The sequence below is a fragment of the Dipodomys merriami genome, unplaced genomic scaffold (genome assembly GCF_024711535.1).
Source record: "Dipodomys merriami isolate MVZ:Mamm:240054 unplaced genomic scaffold, mDipMer1.0.p SCAF_30, whole genome shotgun sequence".
Classification (NCBI taxonomy): domain Eukaryota; kingdom Metazoa; phylum Chordata; class Mammalia; order Rodentia; family Heteromyidae; genus Dipodomys; species Dipodomys merriami.
The window spans coordinates 3,521,306-3,541,662 of NW_027204493.1; the positions used below are offsets into that span (position 1 = coordinate 3,521,306).

The 20,357-nt window shown below is 35.0% G+C and overlaps 1 protein-coding gene and 1 long non-coding RNA gene across 4 annotated transcripts in view; one reads left to right on the forward strand and one right to left on the reverse strand.

Annotated features, from left to right (window-relative positions):
- The window catches only part of Spef2 (sperm flagellar 2), a 160,717-nt gene that overhangs the window by 79,610 nt on the left and 60,750 nt on the right, over positions 1 to 20,357 (forward strand). For 2 of the 3 annotated variants that reach the window (XM_070041023.1, XM_070041024.1), the window contains exons 16-20: positions 418 to 662; positions 7,494 to 7,599; positions 8,299 to 8,456; positions 9,894 to 10,061; positions 19,245 to 19,396. In XM_070041023.1, coding sequence (XP_069897124.1) covers positions 418 to 662; positions 7,494 to 7,599; positions 8,299 to 8,456; positions 9,894 to 10,061; positions 19,245 to 19,396 — 829 coding nt within the window. The remainder of the gene's footprint in view (positions 1 to 417; positions 663 to 7,493; positions 7,600 to 8,298; positions 8,457 to 9,893; positions 10,062 to 19,244; positions 19,397 to 20,357) is intronic. The other variant, XM_070041026.1, reaches the window with a different exon arrangement.
- On the reverse strand, positions 1,156 to 19,816 carry LOC138840722 (uncharacterized). The gene is made up of 3 exons (XR_011376207.1): positions 19,518 to 19,816; positions 2,921 to 3,051; positions 1,156 to 1,239 (listed from the first exon to the last, which is right to left on the reverse strand). It is a non-coding gene; the product is annotated as an uncharacterized lncRNA (long non-coding RNA).

A 20,357-nucleotide genomic window follows, 5' to 3' on the forward strand; every position in this document is an offset into this window, starting at 1 on the left:
TGTTCTACCATTGTATAGAGGAGGAAACAGAGGTATAAGAAGAAACAGCTTATAAACACAAACTAGAACTCGCAGGTTATCCTTGCATAATGGTAGAGAGATCAATTTTTTTGAAGTAAACATTCAAAATTGTGAGAAATTAAAAGTTTTTAGGCTTATCTTGTACCCAGTTCCTTTCAAAAACATATTAAGGCCTCTGGAATAGATATAAAGGGCAGCAAGGACTCACAGAAGTATTTTAAGCAAGGGAACAATTGTAGCACTTCAGTTAGCCTAATCTTTTAGCTATAAAGGAATGAAATCCATGCAGTAAGGGGGTGTGGTGAGCATGAAAGAAAGCTAAGACTCATTGTGTTCCTATTTTGTAAAGTATCTATATCTATCAAAACATTAATGGATGATCTTGTTTTAATCTAGTGAGATACCTATGCATCAAGGCTGGGTCCTTGATGGTTTTCCAATGACCTTAAACCAAGCACAGCTCCTGGAAGAAGCTCTTACGGGCTATAACAGAAGCCAAATAGAAGCAGAAAGAAAGAATACACAAATACCTACACTGGCTATTGATCCTACAACTTCCAAAGCAGTACCTCCTCCCTCTCCAGCATTTGATTTTGTTTTATTACTCGATATATCTGATACTGCTTCACTAAATCGCCTGGGTAAGCTGGACATCTTCATCTTGACACTCCTGTTTCTAATTACACTTCTCTGTTTTCTGACTAGATCAGTGAATATTTCTGGTTACAATTGTAAGAAAGAATCCATTTAGCCTTTGAGAGAATGATCTAGCTGAGCCCACTTGCCACTTGTTTGAACTGTTAGTGTGCAGCAGTAATGGCCAAGCCTGGAACTAGAGAATTCCAGAGCATGGACAAGCTTCTTTCATCAAATTGACAGCTCTCCTGGCACAGAGGTTACTGTTCGAGAATTTCATGCTTAGGGGAGCTCTTTGTGGCTTTCTATTACATCTTGACATTGCTACATCATGCATGTACTAACAAAATTATTGCAAATATTTGCATGTGCATAATCCTGATGGTGATCATTAATTCATTAACCAACCAATGCCATAAACAATGATGTGGTTATACCCTTTCTTAGACTGTGTGTTAATTCTAAAAAGCAAGTTAGCAATTGCCAGAAGTCCTCTCCTGATGAGGTTGAATTTTTTTCTTTTGCCCAAATACATGATTTAACTTTTTTCATCTTCCAATCAAAAACATTAATTACTTCATTCTGTAAAGTAAGTACATAAGAGTTGAAATCCATATGCCTGAATTATGGCTTTGCTAATTAAAAGGTATTTGAACTTCAAAAGATTTCTTCATTTCTTAATACTTTTTAAGAAAAGATCTTGCTCAGCTTCCCAGTCTGGATTCATACTTTTAGGTTTAAGTGATCCTCACCTCAGCTTCCTGAGCCTCTTGGACTGCAAACTTGTACTTAGGGCTCTAAGCCTCAACATATATGACAGGGTGAATTATTATACTGCAGAGAGTATTTAATGAAGTTATAGTTAAACATTTTGGATTGATTTGACATATAATGTCAGAAATACTGTGGAAGACTTCAAAATGAGCAACATAGTACTGACTATTAGAGAATCAAGTATTTTCTACAGGATTCTCTAAAGTATCTGATTCTATTAGGATCTGTGGCTTTCTTTGATTCTTGAATAACTGTAAGTTATACAATATTGGTAGGACTACAAATGATTCTTGTTCATATAAATGCAACCAAATCTTTTGTTTATTTAAAATACCATTTTAATGTGGTTAATAAAATATTATTCCAGGTTGAGTTCAGTGATCCACATTTGTAATCTCATCTATTTAGGAGACTGATATTGGGTGGATTCTGGTCAAGGCCAGCCTGAAAATAAAGTACATGTGACCTTCATCTCAACTAATAAAATACTGAGTGCTGTGATATTAACATGTTATCCCAACTACTTGGGAAACATGAAGAGGAAGATCACTTCCATGCCAGGCCAGCCTGGTGATAAACACAAGACCTCATGTGAAAAACAACTAAAGCTCAAAATACTCAAGTTGTGGCTTAAGTGGTAGAGTGCTTGTCAAGCAAGCACAAGGCCACAAAATAAAAACTATTATTCCTATATTGTTCTGTCAATAGTAGCCAGTTTTTCATCTACTAATATCTTTTTCACCATTCCTGATTGTCCTTTATGCAAATTCTCATTTGAACGATTTTAGCATCTTACAAGCTCTCTCATTCATTGGAGAGTGAAATGATATCTTTGACACATGTTCATTTTACAATTGAAGGTCTTGATTATTGTTTTCTTTAAAACAGAACTATCCTTTGATTAATGGTAGCATTTATTCTTTTATCTGTTACTACTAACACAAAACAGAACTGGGAGAGAATTAAGTGATCATAAAACCTTTGATTTATCATATAATCACACAGTCCATTATTTGTAGACTGCAATTTAAAGCATGAGTACTTGACTTAGCAAAGGTCACACTAATCTTTATTTGGGGTTTGTGTAGTTTGAGATCTTTTTTGGGGGGAGGGGGTCCTATCGTGGGGCCTGAACTCTGAGCCTGGACACTGTCCCTCAGCTCTTCAGCTCAAGGCTAGCACTCTACCACTTGAGCCACAGCGCCACTTCTGGTTTTTTTTTTCTTTTTGCTTATGTGGTGCTGAGGAATCGAACCCAGGGCCTCATGCATGTAAGGCAAGCGCTCAACCACTGAGCCACCTTCCCAGCCCTAGTCTGAGATCTTGTATTCATTGTTTACCTAAATAATATAACAAAACCATTAGATACTACTTTATTAATCGAAGCCAGTAGTTTAAACCATCCATCATCTCCGAAAAGAGAAGTCACTTCTGTCTGTGCAAAGGATTAGAAACATGCTTATCTGTTATTTCATCTCACTTCCTGTACCTGTCTGGAGATCTCTGAAGACTGGCTGAGAATCCTGTCAGTCCATAGCCACTGGGTGACATAACATGATCCAGAACCTCTTGATCAATCTGACCCGAAAGTGGATTTGACAATTCTAAATTGCATACAGTCTGTTGAACGAGAAGGTTCACACCAGGGTATTGAAATGTTTTCTATCATTGTAGAGCTCTGAATGATGCATATTCTATGCTTCAGAAACAGAAAAAAAATCAATGAACAAGAATTTTTCAAGAAATCCAATTTTGAGTTCTCACAATTTTCTATCAAAACTACATGATGAATGACTAGCATATTTGCTAAACCTGGTACTGTCATCCTAATTTCCTCATTTTGGACCCTTGATTTATAGCTAGGCTTAAAAATGTTTTTCACTGCTCTAGGGAGAGTTTCATGTACTTACATAACTGAAAAACCTTATTAAGCTACTCCCAGAAGTTTGTCTTAAAATACAATGTGATTTTTTTAAACTGAAGTATCACTAAAGTACTTAACTAACAAAAATGAAAAAAATGAAAGATTTATTTTCCCAATCACATTGTTTAAGGATGTCAATGGCTGCCATATTGACAGCATTGATATGGAATATTTTCATCACCTCAAAAGATTCTCCTGGACAGCAAGGGCTAGAGTGATGGGAACAAAAGTGGATCACTAGTAAACTACTATTTTTAATACATTAAGCCCTGGTAATATAAAAATCAAAGATAAGTCTCCATTCTCCAGTATTCTAAAAGTTAGTGTGAGGAGAAACAAAGTAAGTTAATTATGAATGTAGTTTGTTATGTGCTGTAACAAATGTGCCCACATGGGGAGAGGTAGCCGGGCTGAAAGGGGAACAAAGAAGAGAGAAAGGCATTTTTAATTTGGGAGACATTTTACAGTGAGAGTAAAGCAAATGTATTTAGAAGTGCCTAACTAAAGCAGAAGACAGACAGAGAGTAGTGGTTTTCCTAAGTGAATAGATGGAAGTTTACAAGACATAGTTGTAACAATTTCCCTTCCAGACCAGGAGGAGCCTGTCCAACCGTGGCAGCTCCGTCATTAAGATAAGCAACAGCCTACTGTCATAAAGTTGAACACCACAGGGAATCCACGTGGGTTACGAAGGTTGAGCAAGACAGGCAAATGATCTAAAGTGAAAGCAAATAGGAAGGAGACCACAGAGACGTAAGAACTAGCCAATAAGAAAGTGGCTGTGTTATGGAAGGTAGATAGCTATTTGTTCAGCTAATGCCTTATGGAATATGGTCAGCCTGAGAAGGAGCAGCAGTGCACTTATATGAGAGGTTCTGAATTGAGGCTCTGGATGCTAATAGTGGCTGAAAAGGGACATGATGTTTGTCTCTTAATTTAGATTCTATTTCCAGCTTATTAATTCATCAAGCTCCATAGTCATAGATATATTTTGAGCAGATATGATTGAATAAAAGGCATAAAAGTTAAAATAAAAATCCAAATTCTGGATTTATATTGATTCTCCACCATTATTAAAGTGTGATTTAGGACTAACTACAAAATTTCAACTCTACTTCATAAATTTGGTTGTGAATACAAATATATGTAAAAGCATTAAGCATTGCATGCTGAATTCTACTTACTAATTTCACATACACAAATCAAGTAAGATAAGGACTGAAATACATCCATTGGCGTTGCAATTTTTTATGGCAATAATGCCATTTGAGTTGGAGGGAAGGATAGATTATGGTTGGATAAGGCACCAGTGGGAGATGAAGAGGTTGAAAGTAAATGGAGGTAACTTTCCAGAACTTATCTCTGAAGTAAAGAGGAAAGCATGGGACAGGGTATTTGTAATTTATATTTTTGGTTAACTCAGTTTAGCAAAATGTACACACACACACACACACACACACACACACACACACACACACACACACACACACACACACACACACACACACACACACACACACACACATTGAAGAGCTCAGCTGATTTTTCAGCTAGGTAATTAGTTATGTCTTTTTCTGCAAGAATGCCAACCACAGTGTAATTCTGGAGAAAAAAGATGAATTTTACTTGGGACTGATGTAATAGGAGGACACACAAATTTAAGTGTCGGTGAGAAAAGAGTTTGAAGTGTTGGCCCATGTAATTTAGGTTTACTAGAAAATTAAGACATACAACACTGGTAAATTTTGGGCAAAGGATGTAAGAATTTAGAGACTGGAGGCTGTTCCAGAGGTCCACCAGCTACACAGGAGTGGAAGAAGAATCCATGTTTGAGGTAGGACGATAGAGTCCTGAAATACAGTGGCCATAGCAGTGAATGCTGGAAATAGAAAGGCTAATAGCTGGATATGAGTGTGAGAAAAAGAAATCTAAACCATGTACTGATTTTCTTGTCAAAAATGATGTAAGGACCATAAGACTATGAATGGTTACATCTCTCAAGAAGCTCCACATTTTTTTTCAATCATCCTCTCTGCAGATGGGGAACAACTGATTATTCTTTCCTGAATGCTTGATTACTACTCATGTTCTTTTGCTTTGAGTAATCCTTTTAATCTAGTTCAATGTGTTGTCCCTGGCTCTGGGGGTAGTAGGATTTATAAATAACCACTACTCAGAATTCTAAGTGCATTTCGTCCTGTTTTTTTTTTTCATGAATGTAGATGGAGAAAAAATGATTACTACCAAATATGTGTCTTTCATTCTTGAATGTTATTAATTCACAGTTCAACATTTTTTTGCTTTGAGTAAAGCTAACTCCTTTTACTCTTTTCTCTTTACCATTTTCCATTTATTCTAAAATTCTTAGAATTCTGTTTTTTGTATCATTTTACCTAGAGTTTTTGAAATCTTTTTTGGTACCTTGGCATCTACTTTTCCAATCTACATAGAAGTTATAGGTCTAGAAAGAGACAAATTATTTATGGAAGTAATTATTTTGTGGTAATATTAAATATTTTAAGCATATTGGACCTCATGTCCCCCTTAATATTTCATTCTTAATTTTTCTCCCCAGTGTTGGTTTTCTTTCTTCTTAGTTTGTTGGCACATTTTAGCCTAATTAGTTTACTATTAAATCAAACTTTTGAGGGTAAGAGGTCCCTATTATAATGGACCTATTAAGATGCTACAGAAACTAAGAAAAAGTTAAAAGAATCAGGTGACAAATTCTCTAAGCTCCAAGAAGCATGCTCAAATTCCAGCTGGAAAAAAATCATTCATTGAATCTAAGGAGCCAGACTAGGTTATAAAAATGGGAAGGTGTGGAGGGCATACCACACTTTTCTGGTGAACCTATATTTGTTACAAATAAGATGATGAGGACAACACAAAGTGGCCACTCTCCTGAGACAGGAGATATTTTTCTAGTTCTTGATTGGTTTGTCCCAAAAGCAGATGCCAAAATTCTTTTTTAATATATATTTTTATTGTAAAGATACTGTACAGAGGGGTTAGAGTTACATGAGTAAGGCAATAAGTCCATTTCCTATAGAGCATTGTTAACCCTCCTCTATTTTTCCCTTACCATCCCTTTCCTCCCTGCCTCCCCAACTCCTCTCTCCTCTCCTGCCTCCCATAAAATTCTTTTTCAACATACAGTCTTATACATCTCATTGTTACAGTGGATCAACCTGTATCCTTATTTCATCATTGTGTTATTTCCCTTCCCCTCCCCAAATTAGAAAAATGTATATACAAGATGCAGAACACTGGTATCAAATACAGTGATGACAGGGGTTGTACCATGGGGGAAGAACATACAAAGAAACAAAAAAATCACATAGTACATTATACGTACATTAAAAAGAACAGCAACGAACATAAAACCTTTTGTGTCCCTATCTTGGGGTTCATTTTGCTTAGCATCAGGTTAAAAGCCCACGGATTGGGAGAAGATCTTCACTAGCAATCAACGGACAAAGGGTCTCATATCTAAAATAAACTTAGAACTCAAAAAATTAAATCCCCCAACAACAAATCCTCAAAGAAATAATTGCCTGATTAATAAGTGGGCTAAAGACTTAAAGAAAGACTTCTCTAAAGAGGAAAGAAGAATGGCCAATAGAAACATTTGCCAAAATTCTACTCACAGCAAAGGAACCAGGGAGCTGATTTTCTTTGCCTTTGACTTGAAGGTGCCAATCAAAAGGAGCACTCTAATTCTTTCTCTTATACTTTCTAGCCTGTAACTTAATTTTGGAGATCTCAGCATTCTTCTCTTACCAACAGAAGCTTCCAGATCCATTGCAGCTACTGTTTAATGTATTTTTACCTCATTCTTCACAAACTTTAAGAAACAAATCTAACATGTGTGTGCCCAAACTGTATTTGTTCACTATTTTGTAAAACATCTTATGTATCTATTATATTAGCTTTAAGTTGTGTACAAAAGAGTTTCAATTCAACATATTATGTTATGTATATAATGCATCTTAATGTGACCTCTTTCATCATTCTCCCTGTGAAGCATTTTTAAGTAGTATCAATGATGGAACTGTACCTACTTGTCACTTTAGCAGTGAGTAGCAATTTTGACTAGTTTAGAAAATGATCTAATTGAGTAAATTTTATATCATAGCTGAAGATATTTCACATGAAATTTCTCAGGAGGACATTGATCAACATGGAGCTGTCGAAACCCATAAGGAAAGGGACCAGAACTTAAAAGACCAAATACAGCATAGGTGAGCTTTTTATATCAAGTACTCTTCTTTGAAGAGACTAACCATTAGCCTCTAGGGGAAAATATTTCACCATTTTCAGTCTTTTATAGGTAAGAGCCAACTAAATACTTTTGATAGTGAGGCAAATATTTATGTGGTACCTTTCACATTGTTATCAAATGATTTTAAACTGAGGAAAGAAGTCAGTCAGGCAACATTTCCCTTTATAGGGCATGAGCTTGTAAGTTAACTATTTGGAATTTGGAGGTCACTAAAGAAATGTCAGGGAAGATCCTGAAACTCCTAGGAGCTGGACATAAGACTACACACTGTAGTTCTACTTCTATATTGCTAAAATAAAGTTATGTTTCATTCTTTGGGTTGCATGTCCACTCAGATGAACATAGACAATTTATGAAACTCAGAAATCTAAAACTATATCATAAACTGAGGAAGAGTAATTTAAGCTACATTAGTCTAGCTACTCTCTAGAAAGAAAAAAAGTTTCAAGAATAATTCCAAGAATACTTTTGAATAAAGTCTGAACAGTCCATAGTCACTCAGAGACCTCTTTATTTCCTATCTCCAAGATGAGGCTCGGAGTTACTCTATCATTAGAGCAGAAGCTTTCATCAGTGTTCATGGTCATGCTTAATGTCTCTTCACTCAGCTATTTCAGTCAGTATGAGATATTCAGATAATATTTTGATTTTTTGGCAGGATTATAGGCTTCTTGGACAACTGGCCTGCATTGGAGCGCTGGTTCTCAGAGCCAGAAAATATTTTGATAAAAATCAATGCTGAAATCGATAAAGAATCTTTATGTCAAAATGTGAAAGAAATTTTTACAGTTGAAATTGACAAAAAAAAGAAGAAAGGTAACTATACTTCTTTAGATTTCTGATTGTATATAACTACAATGCATGGTTTAATGAGTTTAAGAGAAAAAGAAAATATGACCACAAAATTTTCTCTTATATTGTACTTATAAAATCTACATGTATATACCTCTGACTTTAGGTTTCTGAACAAAATATATCTTTCTCTTCCTTTTAAATTAATTTAATACAAAAGAGGCCATCTCATTAAAAACATTAATTCATGTTTAAAAAATAAGTAACAAATATCAGAATTAAAATTAAGGATAAGTAAAATGAAAGTTAATGACCCTATAAACCATGAATATAAGCAATCTATTTATTTATTAGCTACCTTAAAATAAAATATTAAAAATTGAGAATGCAAAAAGGAGAAACAATTTAACTTTGCTAACTTCAGCATTATTAGGAGACAGTATGTGAATTTTCAAATTATGATGGAGACATTAGGCAATTAGTTTTTCCCAAATCTACCAATTTGGATGTGAGTTAATTCTTTCTTCCATAGTCACTTCCATGGTATATTTACATTATAGTAAATCTGCTGTACCTTCTTCCTTTTCATTCAACCAAAAAACAATTACCCATTAATTCTTCTTTTTAAAAATTGCTTTAGTAGAATGGTTGTACAAAGAGGTCTTGATTCAGTGTAAGAATTTATGAGTACAATGTATCTCAATCAATATTACCCTTTGATTGTTTTCCACATCTGCCCAATCTCACCTACCTCCTCACCCATTCATTTTTTTTATAGGGTCTTGCTTTATACCCAGGTCTGGGCCAAATCTTCCTTTTTGTGCTTTCTTGCAGGCTGGGGATGGCTGGGGTGCCTCTGAGCCCACCCATTACTCTTCCCCTGCAGATTAGGTAACAGGAGCCTGCTATAACACCCAGCCACTGAGTTCGATGGAGTCTTGTGGACTTTCATGCCTAAACTAGCCTCAAACCATGATCCCGACCCCAGTCCCCATCTCTCCTTTTCAAGTAGGTCAGGTTATAGGCTTAACCGCTCATATTTATCTCTTTTGCATTTTTACCTTGTTCTTCCACTAGAAATTTAAAATTAGTCTTTACCATTCATTTACCTTTGGTCCCCATTTACCTTTTGCACACACACACACACACACACACACACACACACACACACACACACACACACACACACCACCACCACCACCACCAACAACAACAACACCACCATCACAACCACTACCACTACCACTACCATCGTCAAGAGGTAAAAGAAACTGTATTTTGATCAGGCAGAGAAGCTTAAAACCTTAGCTTTAAGGATTGAATGACTAAGGGAGAGCCCAAAACAATATATATTAAATCAATAAATGTAATTTTATAATAATTTCAATTTCTCTTAGTTCAAGTGAAATAGTAGGCCTTTGGAATTTCTAATGAAGGTTAATTTTTGCCATCCTTTTGAAGTGGAACAGAAATTAGAAGAAAAGAAATTAGAAGCTGAGAAAAAAGAAGCAGGAATTCCGAGGGAGCTTTCAGGTCTTACTCCCTCTCAATCTGAACCAGAAAAAGAGAAGGAAATTCACCATCAAGATACTTCAAAATCTTCTTCTGCAAAAGGAAAGCCACAATCAGGTGATTGACGTTGGGATTTATACTGGGATTTATATTTGCCATCTTCTTATTTTAACTTAGGACAGAATTGTATAGCATTAGTCTGTTTTCTAGCTTCAAGAAATTGGCAACTTCAATTCAAGATCTATACTCAGATCAAAGCAACCAATTCTCCCCAACTCACTGCTTTTTAGTGTTAGGCATTGAACATCTTGGATGTTAAGAATATGCTATGCCACTAAGTTACATCCCTATTAAGAAGAAAGTGTCTTCTAACAGCTAAGGACATGGTTGTTTTTAATAGCTTAGAGTCTTTTCTATTTAGCAGAGAGGATAGTGCCATCTTAGTTTGACTAGCTGATAGAAAGAGGAAAATGGTAGAATAAAGTAATCATTTAGGACAGTGAGAGAGTAGCTTACTGATTAATAGAGTTACATTCCTGTAAAGTAAAAACATCTAGCTAAAAAGAGAATTAACATAGCTGATTGTCTTTAAGAATAAGAGAATCAATCAACAACATTCAACAGAGACTAAAATTTGTATGTAACCCCCAAGTCCTCAGGACTATAAGATTATGTAAAGAAAGAAACAACCAATGACATTTTAGTAAACCTATATTTATACATATATAGATTAAAATCCTGGTAGGTAATTTCTTTAGTTTAATTTCTTTGCAGATACTAGTCACTAAGATCATGAGTCTAGCATTAAGTGGTAGAAATTGAATAAGAAGACAAAAGTAAAATGGACAGTTGCCTTCCTTTATGACATAGATAGAACAGCACCCTGGTTTTGGATTTCAGCATAATCAGCGGCTAGCCTTGCAGTTAGACAAGTTTTTCTGGCTAACCTCAATGTGTCATGTCTAAATTCATCATTTGTCCATTTTGTGAAGATTTTTAGGTGAATCTGAATTTCTTTTAAAGATGAAATGTATTCATGTTAGCAAAGAAATTTGAAAACATAGCTAACAGAAGTTATTATGTGTTAGAGATTACTTTACTCCAGAAAATTAGGGCTTAACGGAATCAAAACATGCATCCTTTCCCTATCATCTAATTAGCAATTAGAAAAATCAATTTCAATGGACACCATTAAAAGGCAAGTTAGAAATGAAAAGGAAGAGAGAGGCTGAGGTTAGTCTAGAATTTTTCAGCTGTCTTTTAAGTGATGGTTATGGTTATGGTTATGGCTGTACCCACTATTTAATCACCTTTGGCTTGCTTACAACCAGAGGATTGATATATTTAAGCCATTCTTTGAAACAAGTCTTTAATGTTTCTGATGATGACACAGTTCAGTTTTGAAATTCCTGGGGCTTGTTTGCTATTTAAAAAATTGTATACTTGAGCACTGTGCATTGCAGGAATAATAAATCAATCATTGCTTCAAAGAGTGTTTGTATCTGTCTCATTTATTTTCCACAGGGAAGGACTAGTGCCCACTGTTTAAACATATATTAAAAGTTAATCTCTAAAGTTCTAATTACTGCTACCTAGCAACACTCTATAGTTAGTAATACATCTTGGTGCTCTCAGCACTGGTGGGGCAAGTGGTTGAGGTGTGCCTGGCAATTCATTCTAGAAGCTGAGATAAGCCATTTGGGGATGGGAAGAGTCCACCAGGGGATTTTGTTTTATTTTGTTTTCAGTCTTATAAAAAGAATTTAGTATTTCTTCGAGTATTTTCAAAACCAAAACTCTGTAATTTTTCAAACATCCAATTAACAATCTTTTTTGAACTTAAGATAGACAATAGAATTCTTTTCTTAAGAGCAAATCACTGTCAAAAAGAGAAGGTAGCATAGTACACTGAGCATTAAAGAGACATTCAGTCCAAACTTAGTCTATATTTTATATAACTTATCTGCTTCAACTACATTTGCAGTTGAATTTGAAAAATTTTAATTATGTCCCATTGACTAGCTTATCCCATCACCATTATTTAATATCAAACTAAAATTTTTCAGTATTGTGAAATAGAGTAATACTGCCTCTGCTGCTATTTAAGAATATTTCAGGAAGTTCAGACTACTTTTTAGGGCTAATTGAAAAGGGGTCACAAACATTCATCTCCAGCAAAAACAGACTTGCAGAAACAGACTTGTCCACAATGTTTTGCAGGTCTAGTGTCCTTTACTTTGTTTCATTTGTCATCTTGTACTAAAGTTTAGACCTAGTTACATATTCAGTTATTCAGAAATACTTTTTTAATTTTTATACATTTTTAAAATTGCGAAGGTGACATACAGAGGGGTTACAGTTACATAAGCTAGGTTTTGAGTACATTTCTATTTGAACAGTGTCATCCTATCCAAGAGTTTTTTTTTTTAATCAAAGAAACTAGGTTTATTAAAACTCTGGTTATTAGGATTATTTCCTTTTCTCCATTTCCTGGAGTTTATTTACATAAATATTATTTTATATGATCAGGTGCACATAGGCATCGTGCCCTTGTGTTCCTCTCCTAAGAATATCCTCCTTTGGCCTCACTGTGTGTAAATGTCTAGAGTTCTGTATAATTTACCAATGTCCAGTGTATGTTAGATCTAGCTTCCACATGACCCTTTTGTTTTGCTGAGCTTGGCTTACCTCACTTAACATGAATTGTTCTAGGTCCATCCATTTCCCTGCAAATTACATAGTATTATTCTTTCTAATGGCTGTGTAAAATTCCATAGTGTAAAGGTACCACGTTTTGGGGACAATTCATCTATTGTAGGGTATCTGGGCTGTTTCTACAACCTGGCTATTTTGAATAGTGCAACAAGAAACATGGATATGCAACTATTTTTACACTATCCTGGCTTGTGGATAACTGCCCAGATATCTGAGTCATAGGGAAGATCTGTGTTTGTTTGTTTTTTTGAGGAACCTCCAAATTGCTGTCCAGAGTGGTTGTACTAGTTTAGATTCTCACCAGCAGTTCAGTAGGGTTCCTTTTCCCCCACATTCCCTGCCAACATTTGTTGTTAAAATTCATGATGTTGGCCAGTCTAAATGGGATAAGATGGAATCTCAGAGTTGTGTTTATTTACATTTCCATAATGACAGGAATGAAGAACATTTCCTTATGGGTTTCTTTGTCATTCATTACCTCTTCTGAGAAGTTTCTCCTTAGTTCTTTACACATTTAATGGTTGGTATATTAGGTTTGGAAGGGGTTAGTTTCTTGAGCTCCTGGTGTATTTTGGATTAGGCCTTCGATGTAAAGCTGGTAAAGATCCTCTCATCTGTTTATTGTCTTTCTAGTTTAGTAAATATGTCCTTTGCTGTGCAGAAAATTTTTAGTTTGATGTAATCCCATTTGTCAAGTTTCTCTTGTAGCTGCTATATCCCAGGACTCTCTTCAAAAAGTTTCTGCCTATGCCTATGAGTTCTAATGTTCTTCTTACTCCCTCTTGCAGTAATTTCAGAGTCCAGTCTAACATTGAGGTCTTTATTCCATTTTGAGTTGATATTAGTGCATAGTGACAAACTTAAGATCCCCTTTATTTTTCTGCATCTGGATGCCCAGTTCTCCCAACATCAATTATTAAACAGGCTCTCTTTTTTCAACTGTATATCTTTGGCTCCCTTATCAAATATCAGATAACTGAAATAGGTAATTTTATTTCTGGGTTCTTCTAGTCTATTCCATTGATGTTCAGGCCAATTTTTCTGCTAATATCAAGCTGTGTTTGTTATTATAGCTCTGTAATAGAGCTTGAGGTCTGGGATTGTGATACCACCAGCATTGCTTTTATTCCCCTAGAATTTTTTTGGCTATGAGTCTTTTGTTGTTCCAAATGAATTTCTGGATTGTTTTCTCTATCTCAGTAAAAAAAATCATTGGGATTTTGATGGAGATTGTACCGAATTTGTTGATTATTTTTATCAGTATGGCCATTTTCTACCTATTTATGAACATGGGAGGTCTTTCTATTTCTGATGTCCTCTTTGACTTCTTTAAATTTTTATATTTTTTTACCATAAACATCTTTTACTTCTTTGGTTAAGTTTATTCACAGATATTTAGAATTATTTCTTTAAAGCAAAATTTCATTAAAACATTTGATCATGCATTTTGTTTAGTTTTATGATAAAATATTGTATGTTCAAAAGTCCTCAGGAGTTTAAGAAAGCTTCCAGGATGATCCTTCTCTATGACATTCACTTATCATATTTCTATAGACTTGTAGATGTTAGACATGCTATGGTCAAAAATGTCCTACATGCTATACATAGACACAGTCCCATCCCTATCACTTCTAGACATCAAGATAGGTCAACCAATTACAAGCTGTAGACTAGGGTGGAGAAAAGAAATTGAGTTTTTCTGGTGAATTTCACAGGATGTAGTGAGTTTTCCCAAGGAATTCTCTAATTTATTAGTTAAGACATATTACTGACTCCATTAGTTTCCTAGGTTGCCCTTTTCAATGTAGTTTTGAACTTTGGATGCCAGAGAATCCAAAATAAATATGCCTAAACCACCCTCTGAATTTTAAATTGCACTCATCCAACTGGAAATATGGGAGTTACAATTGAGTTTGTGGTCAAGAGAACTGTACCATGCCAAAACAAAGCCACTGTGTAATTGCTCTTCCAACTGCTTTGGCATCATCTTTAAGACAGAACTAGTTGTCTTATTGAAAAAGCATCCCTTCCTTTTCTAAAAATCAATGTAGATGCGCTGTGAATGTGGCCTAGTGGTTGAGTGCTTGCCTAGCATGCATGAAGCCCTGAATTCAATTCCTCAGTACCACACAAACAGAAAAGGCCAGAAGTGACATTTTAACACAGTCAAACTTCTTGTTAACATAGTATAGTATAGAAATGCTAAAGTTTAGGCATGTATAATAGGATTTCCTTCATCAAGAGGAAAGTACATGATTCTATTTCTTAATATTTGATATTAATGTCATAAAATGTAAACACTGTTATGTCATAGACTATTTGATTACAGTTTTATCTGAACCTATCTCTTGAGCTGAGAAGCCAAAACGATGATCAAATTCATTGTTTCCTGCCAGTAGCATTCTTGAGGCATTCATAGTCTTCTCAGATGTTAGATGAACTTCTCTTCGAAAATCTTAGCACTGATGGTTCATTCACAGATGTACTTATAGTGATCTTAAAGTATTCTTGTCTTCTTTCAGTCATTTTCTCATCCTATTATATTTCTTCATAAAGCAGTTTTATAATCTTACCTGGAGTTGTTAATTAGGTGCTAGATAAAGAATTATTTTCATGGACAACCAAATTCAGTAAAGACAACTTACGTCACATTAAAATATTTTTAGCCACGGAATTTATGCTTATGTCACTGTGCATCTCCCAGGGAGAAATGGAATGTGTGAGAACTCTGAGTATTTTGGCTGCAGAATTTTTCTCCCTTAGAGCAGTAACTGTTATGACTAGAGTTCTGTCACTCTTGGGAATTTAGTAAAATTCTCTTTACTTCTCAAGTCCTGCCACCATGATGGGATTTGTGGGGCTTATTCATATCTATTCTCAAACAGAAGGGGTGTCCCAATATTACATACAAACACACATGTAATCTTTTCAAATGAATTGTTCTTACCTGGAATCTTACACAGAGGTCAATTAAGGGTCATTGTGCAAAAGGACTTAGTAGATTTTATAGAAGATACAAAAATATGTTGTTTTTCATTGTAAACTTGATACCACATATCTAAAAGCTCGTGATTGCTTTATGAGCATGGATAATAGTTCAGATAGTAAAACTCAACTATATTAATCTTGTTTTACACAATTCATAATCATAATAATAACCACTGCTTTGAGGTATCTGTTATATATTAGGCACTATGTAAAATAATCTACATATATAATCTCACTAAATTCTCACACCCACCTCAAAAGTCTAAATTGTAACTTGACTGTTGACCTACAACAAAAAGGAAAATTAGAGTCTCTTCATGCTGTCACAACCTCAGATTGAGTTGCAACATTAAATTGCTTATAGCAATGCTAGATTTTCCTTAATTGATATTATTGCTCTTAAGTATAAACGTAGTTGTTATTTTTTTCAATACATTAACCCAAAAATTGCATAAAAGGCAATCTACATGCATTATAATTAGCAAACAATCAGAAAATCAACCTATTGGCTAGCTAAATGGCTTCATGCATACTACTCTAACATTTACAGATTTCTAAATATCAGTCTAATGAGCATTTGGAATATGAGCTTATCACTAGACAGTAAAAGCCAATCAGATCATGAAGTGTGGAGGCAGGTTGAAATTTTCATTCTGACATTTCCCATTTAGTGACCTCAGGCAGAATTATGCCTGGCTTAGAGTGTACACTAAATAAACAAACTATCTAATTATCAGTCCTCCACCAAGTTACTAAAGATTAACTAGAAGAAGGAACCCTCTGTAAACTTGAGGTAAGGAGTTTCCATTATTTATCACTGACTGAATATGTAACTATACTAAAAATCAGCTTTTACAAGGAGTCCCAGTGATCAGTCTCATTACTTTAGAGATTTGTCCTCATTTTGTATTTTAGGCACCCTAAGAGTAGTAAAATGGTCTTGAGGCTCCTGAGAACACAGAACTTTTCTTCACTAATTTTTTCCCTAAATACTTTCTCAATGAAGATTTTGAGAACAAATTCTCAGAAGTCATGTTCAACCTCTGGCTCTTTGCTTAGTACTGGCCACCTTCTCTTCCCCGTTGAGTTGCTTCAGTCTATTTATTTCTGAGGTAAACTCTTCATGATATCTGTTTTGTCTTGATTCTCAGCCCTAGAGTCTTCTTTTTCTTTGTAGCCCAAGCAACTCTCAGCATTAGTTGATAACTGTTGTTTATTAAATCAGACCCTAAAAATAATATTTGGAGATACTTGTGATACATTTCTTTAAGAACAGAATAAATTAAATTTTCCATGTTTTTCTCCCTCCTCTCCATTCTCTGACAAATACTTATTGAATTAAAAAATGTTCTATGTTTTAGTGTCTTCTCTGTCTTATGAGTAGAGTTTGTACATATCTTAGAACTATTTACTTTCTTGATTCTAAATCATAGGTCAATCTTGACATTTCATTACTCAGAGCTTTACTACATTGTTAGTGTTATTTATTGTTTAGTCACTTATTGCTGATGCCTACTGAGCTCTCATTTCAACTTTGGTTGACAATTTCTTTATCCACAACACTGCTTAAATATACCCTGTGCCTTAAAATTGATTTTTTTGACTTATTTTTATTTGTGCCTGCTCTGGCTTCTATCTGATATAACACAACTTCTGAAAATCTAATCATAGATTATGCTCCAAACCATTCAATCATGAAGAATAGATACACTCAGTGATTCAACTTCGCAAGTGAAAACAAATTTCTTATTAGAAACCTGAGCTATCACTGTTGTTCAGTATACTGATGAAAGATTTTGCTCAAAATTCACGTCATTTCTTCACTACACAACAAATACGTTTTATTTCTTCAAATACTTTTTCTTTCAACATTTTTATTGTTAAAAATTAGATTAAAGAGTTAAGTATACTCATCCAAAATGTTCCCTGTCTCTCTCAGTTTTTACTACATGATCATAATATTCTAAATTTCTCTTTTTAGGAATTCTGCTTAGGGATTTATCCAAAAAAATGTCTTGGAGATAGATGTTATTTTTATTTCACCAGAGATGCAGGTTAAGGAACCATGAAAAATGAATGAAATTATAAATGTCTTTGGCTACTGACAGAAAAAATATTTAAAATTTTTCTATATTTAAAAAATGTAAATATAACTTCAATATATGTATAATAGATACTACTTTTTAAATATACAAATTAAAATCACCTAAATTTCCCAGAATTCGTAATACACAGACTATTGCTCCTCCACTTATAAGCCTTGCAGTTTTAATTACAATAAAGTAGATTTATTAACTTTACCAAACACCATTAACATTAAATAAAACTTAGATTTTTAAATTTTTTTTCTTTATTATTTAGTCTTTCCCCAAAAATATAGTTTAGAGAAAGAAAACACTCTTACCTAGTGTTACAGACATCATTAACCAGTTTTTTTTAAGTTCAGCAATTAATCTGAAGGTAAACTTTTTAAGCTCAAACTGAGTGAATTTCTAGAGAATAATAACCTTGATCTTTTCAGGAAGTTCCTGGTGTTCTCTGAGTTACAGAATAGGGTCATTCAGACCATAAGGATGATGCTTATCTAGTTTTGGATCTCCTCTTGATATCAGGAAGATTGAAGTGGATATTTTTCAGATTCTAAATTAATGCAGTAGATCTCTTCTTCCTCTTCTTTCTTTCCTTCTCTGCCATTTCTAACCTCAACTTCCTTCCCTAAATTTTTCCTCCCTCCCTCTGTCTAGCTGTCTCTGTCTCTCTCAGTCTCTTGCTTTTGATGTTTTGCTCTTTCTTCCCTTCCACCTTTCTCTCCTCTCTCCCTAACCCTGTCCCTCTCTATTTCTCTGTATTTTTATCTTCCTCCCTTCCTCCTCCTTTATTTCTCTCTCTTCCTCCCACTCCTTTCTTTCTGTTTTGCCTTTCCTCTCTCCCTTTCTTCCTCCTTTCTCTCTCTCTCTGTCTCTGAGTGTTTCTCTTCTTCATGTGTTTCTGTCTTCTTGTCTTTCTGACTCTTGACTATCTCTCTCTCCTTTATTTACTGAGACTATTTGCACAATAACTATCTTTCTATCTTTCTACTATGACATCAGCAAGAACTATAGTTTCCTCCCAGAAGCCATGTTACCTACAGGGCATGTGGACAGATTGAGTTGATACAATGACCTCTCTCCTTCTGCCTGCTCATCTTCCTTCTTGCCCTCTGCCTGCCTCCATTCTCGTTCAGGTTGAATAATCTATCAGTTTCTGTAACAGGAAATTAAACACATTTTTTCCTGGAGTCTAAACCATATAAGAACCATTGCTCCATTGTAAAAGGCAAGAAACAAGGAGGAGATAAATTATTAAATTATTTTGAATAGTCAGTTGGGTAAGAGCCATTGGATTGTTTAAGACAAGAAAACATGTTTTGTAGTATTATAGTTCATTTGGAATGTAGGAAGAATGAAGTTTTAATTTTTCTTTTGTTAAGACTGCCTAAAGATACTTTAAACAAAAATGAGTAATTACCTGAAATCTAAGTCAACCAAATTGATTCACACCCAGAATTCTTTCCTGCTCATCTACTTGGATTGGAATGATTTAATATGCATGTTTAAGTTTCTCCTAAAGGAAAATCACCAGGAGGGAAAACACCGGTAAAGAAGTCTCCTCCTGTTAGCTCTTCAGAAGCGTCACCCTCTCCAACAATGCCACCGCCACCAAAGCCAGGATCAGAAGAATGGGTCTATGTTGATGAGCCAATTCCTGAGGTATGGCAGCTTCCAATCAAACTTCTAGTTATTATAAAATTCACACCATTGATTTTCAGCATCACCAAGTCTTTCATAGCTAGTAATATGTATGTTGTTAACAAGGTCGGGGTCAACTTGCCTGTGTGAGGTCCTGATTTCCATCCGCAGCATTGAAAACATAATATCCGAGGTAAACTTTCCAGACATTTCATTGAAAACCACATCTCAAATTTTTCCTTCCTTACTGGAGTTTCTGAGTCATGCTTTGAAGCGCTGAAATGAGGGAACAATGTGTTCTATGAGGGCCAATTCGCTCCCTGAGGACAAGCAGAGATTCAGTTTCCTAGAAGAGGGACTGCCACTGAACACACCAACCAGATAATTTACAGCCTTCCGTCCATGTTCCAATGTTCACATCACAATGCTTTTAGATGAAGTTTCACATCTGACCATTTAGAACTAGAAGATAATTTTTAACTTAAGTAAACCTGTTAAATGATGATGATGATGATGATGATGATGATGATGATGATGATGATGATGATGATGATGATAATAATAATAATAATAATAATACCAAGATACTTAACTTTAGACCCTGAAATTCAAGGACAAGACAAGGAGATGCCCCAGGAGAACCCACTGTCCTCCAACAGCTGCAAATGTCAGCTGCGTACTTACTCCTAGCAGCTCTAATGGATTAATTGCCTTGGGAAATGGCACACAGGGTGGTGATTTATAACTTTTCAAAGGCAAGGAGTTCTTCCAAGACTAAATTCCATCTTTTTTTACTGTAGTCTCTTTTTTACAGTGGTTTCTTACTGTCATGATGGCAAGGGCTCTCTATATCAGGTATTTCAGATCCATCCTACATTGAGGCAATTGTGATAGTGCTGCTGTTGGTTCTGGGTTTTCCCAGAGATAGCTGATAGCCCAATTTGGTTACAAATTCATTGGTGGGACATCTTGAGAGCATGAA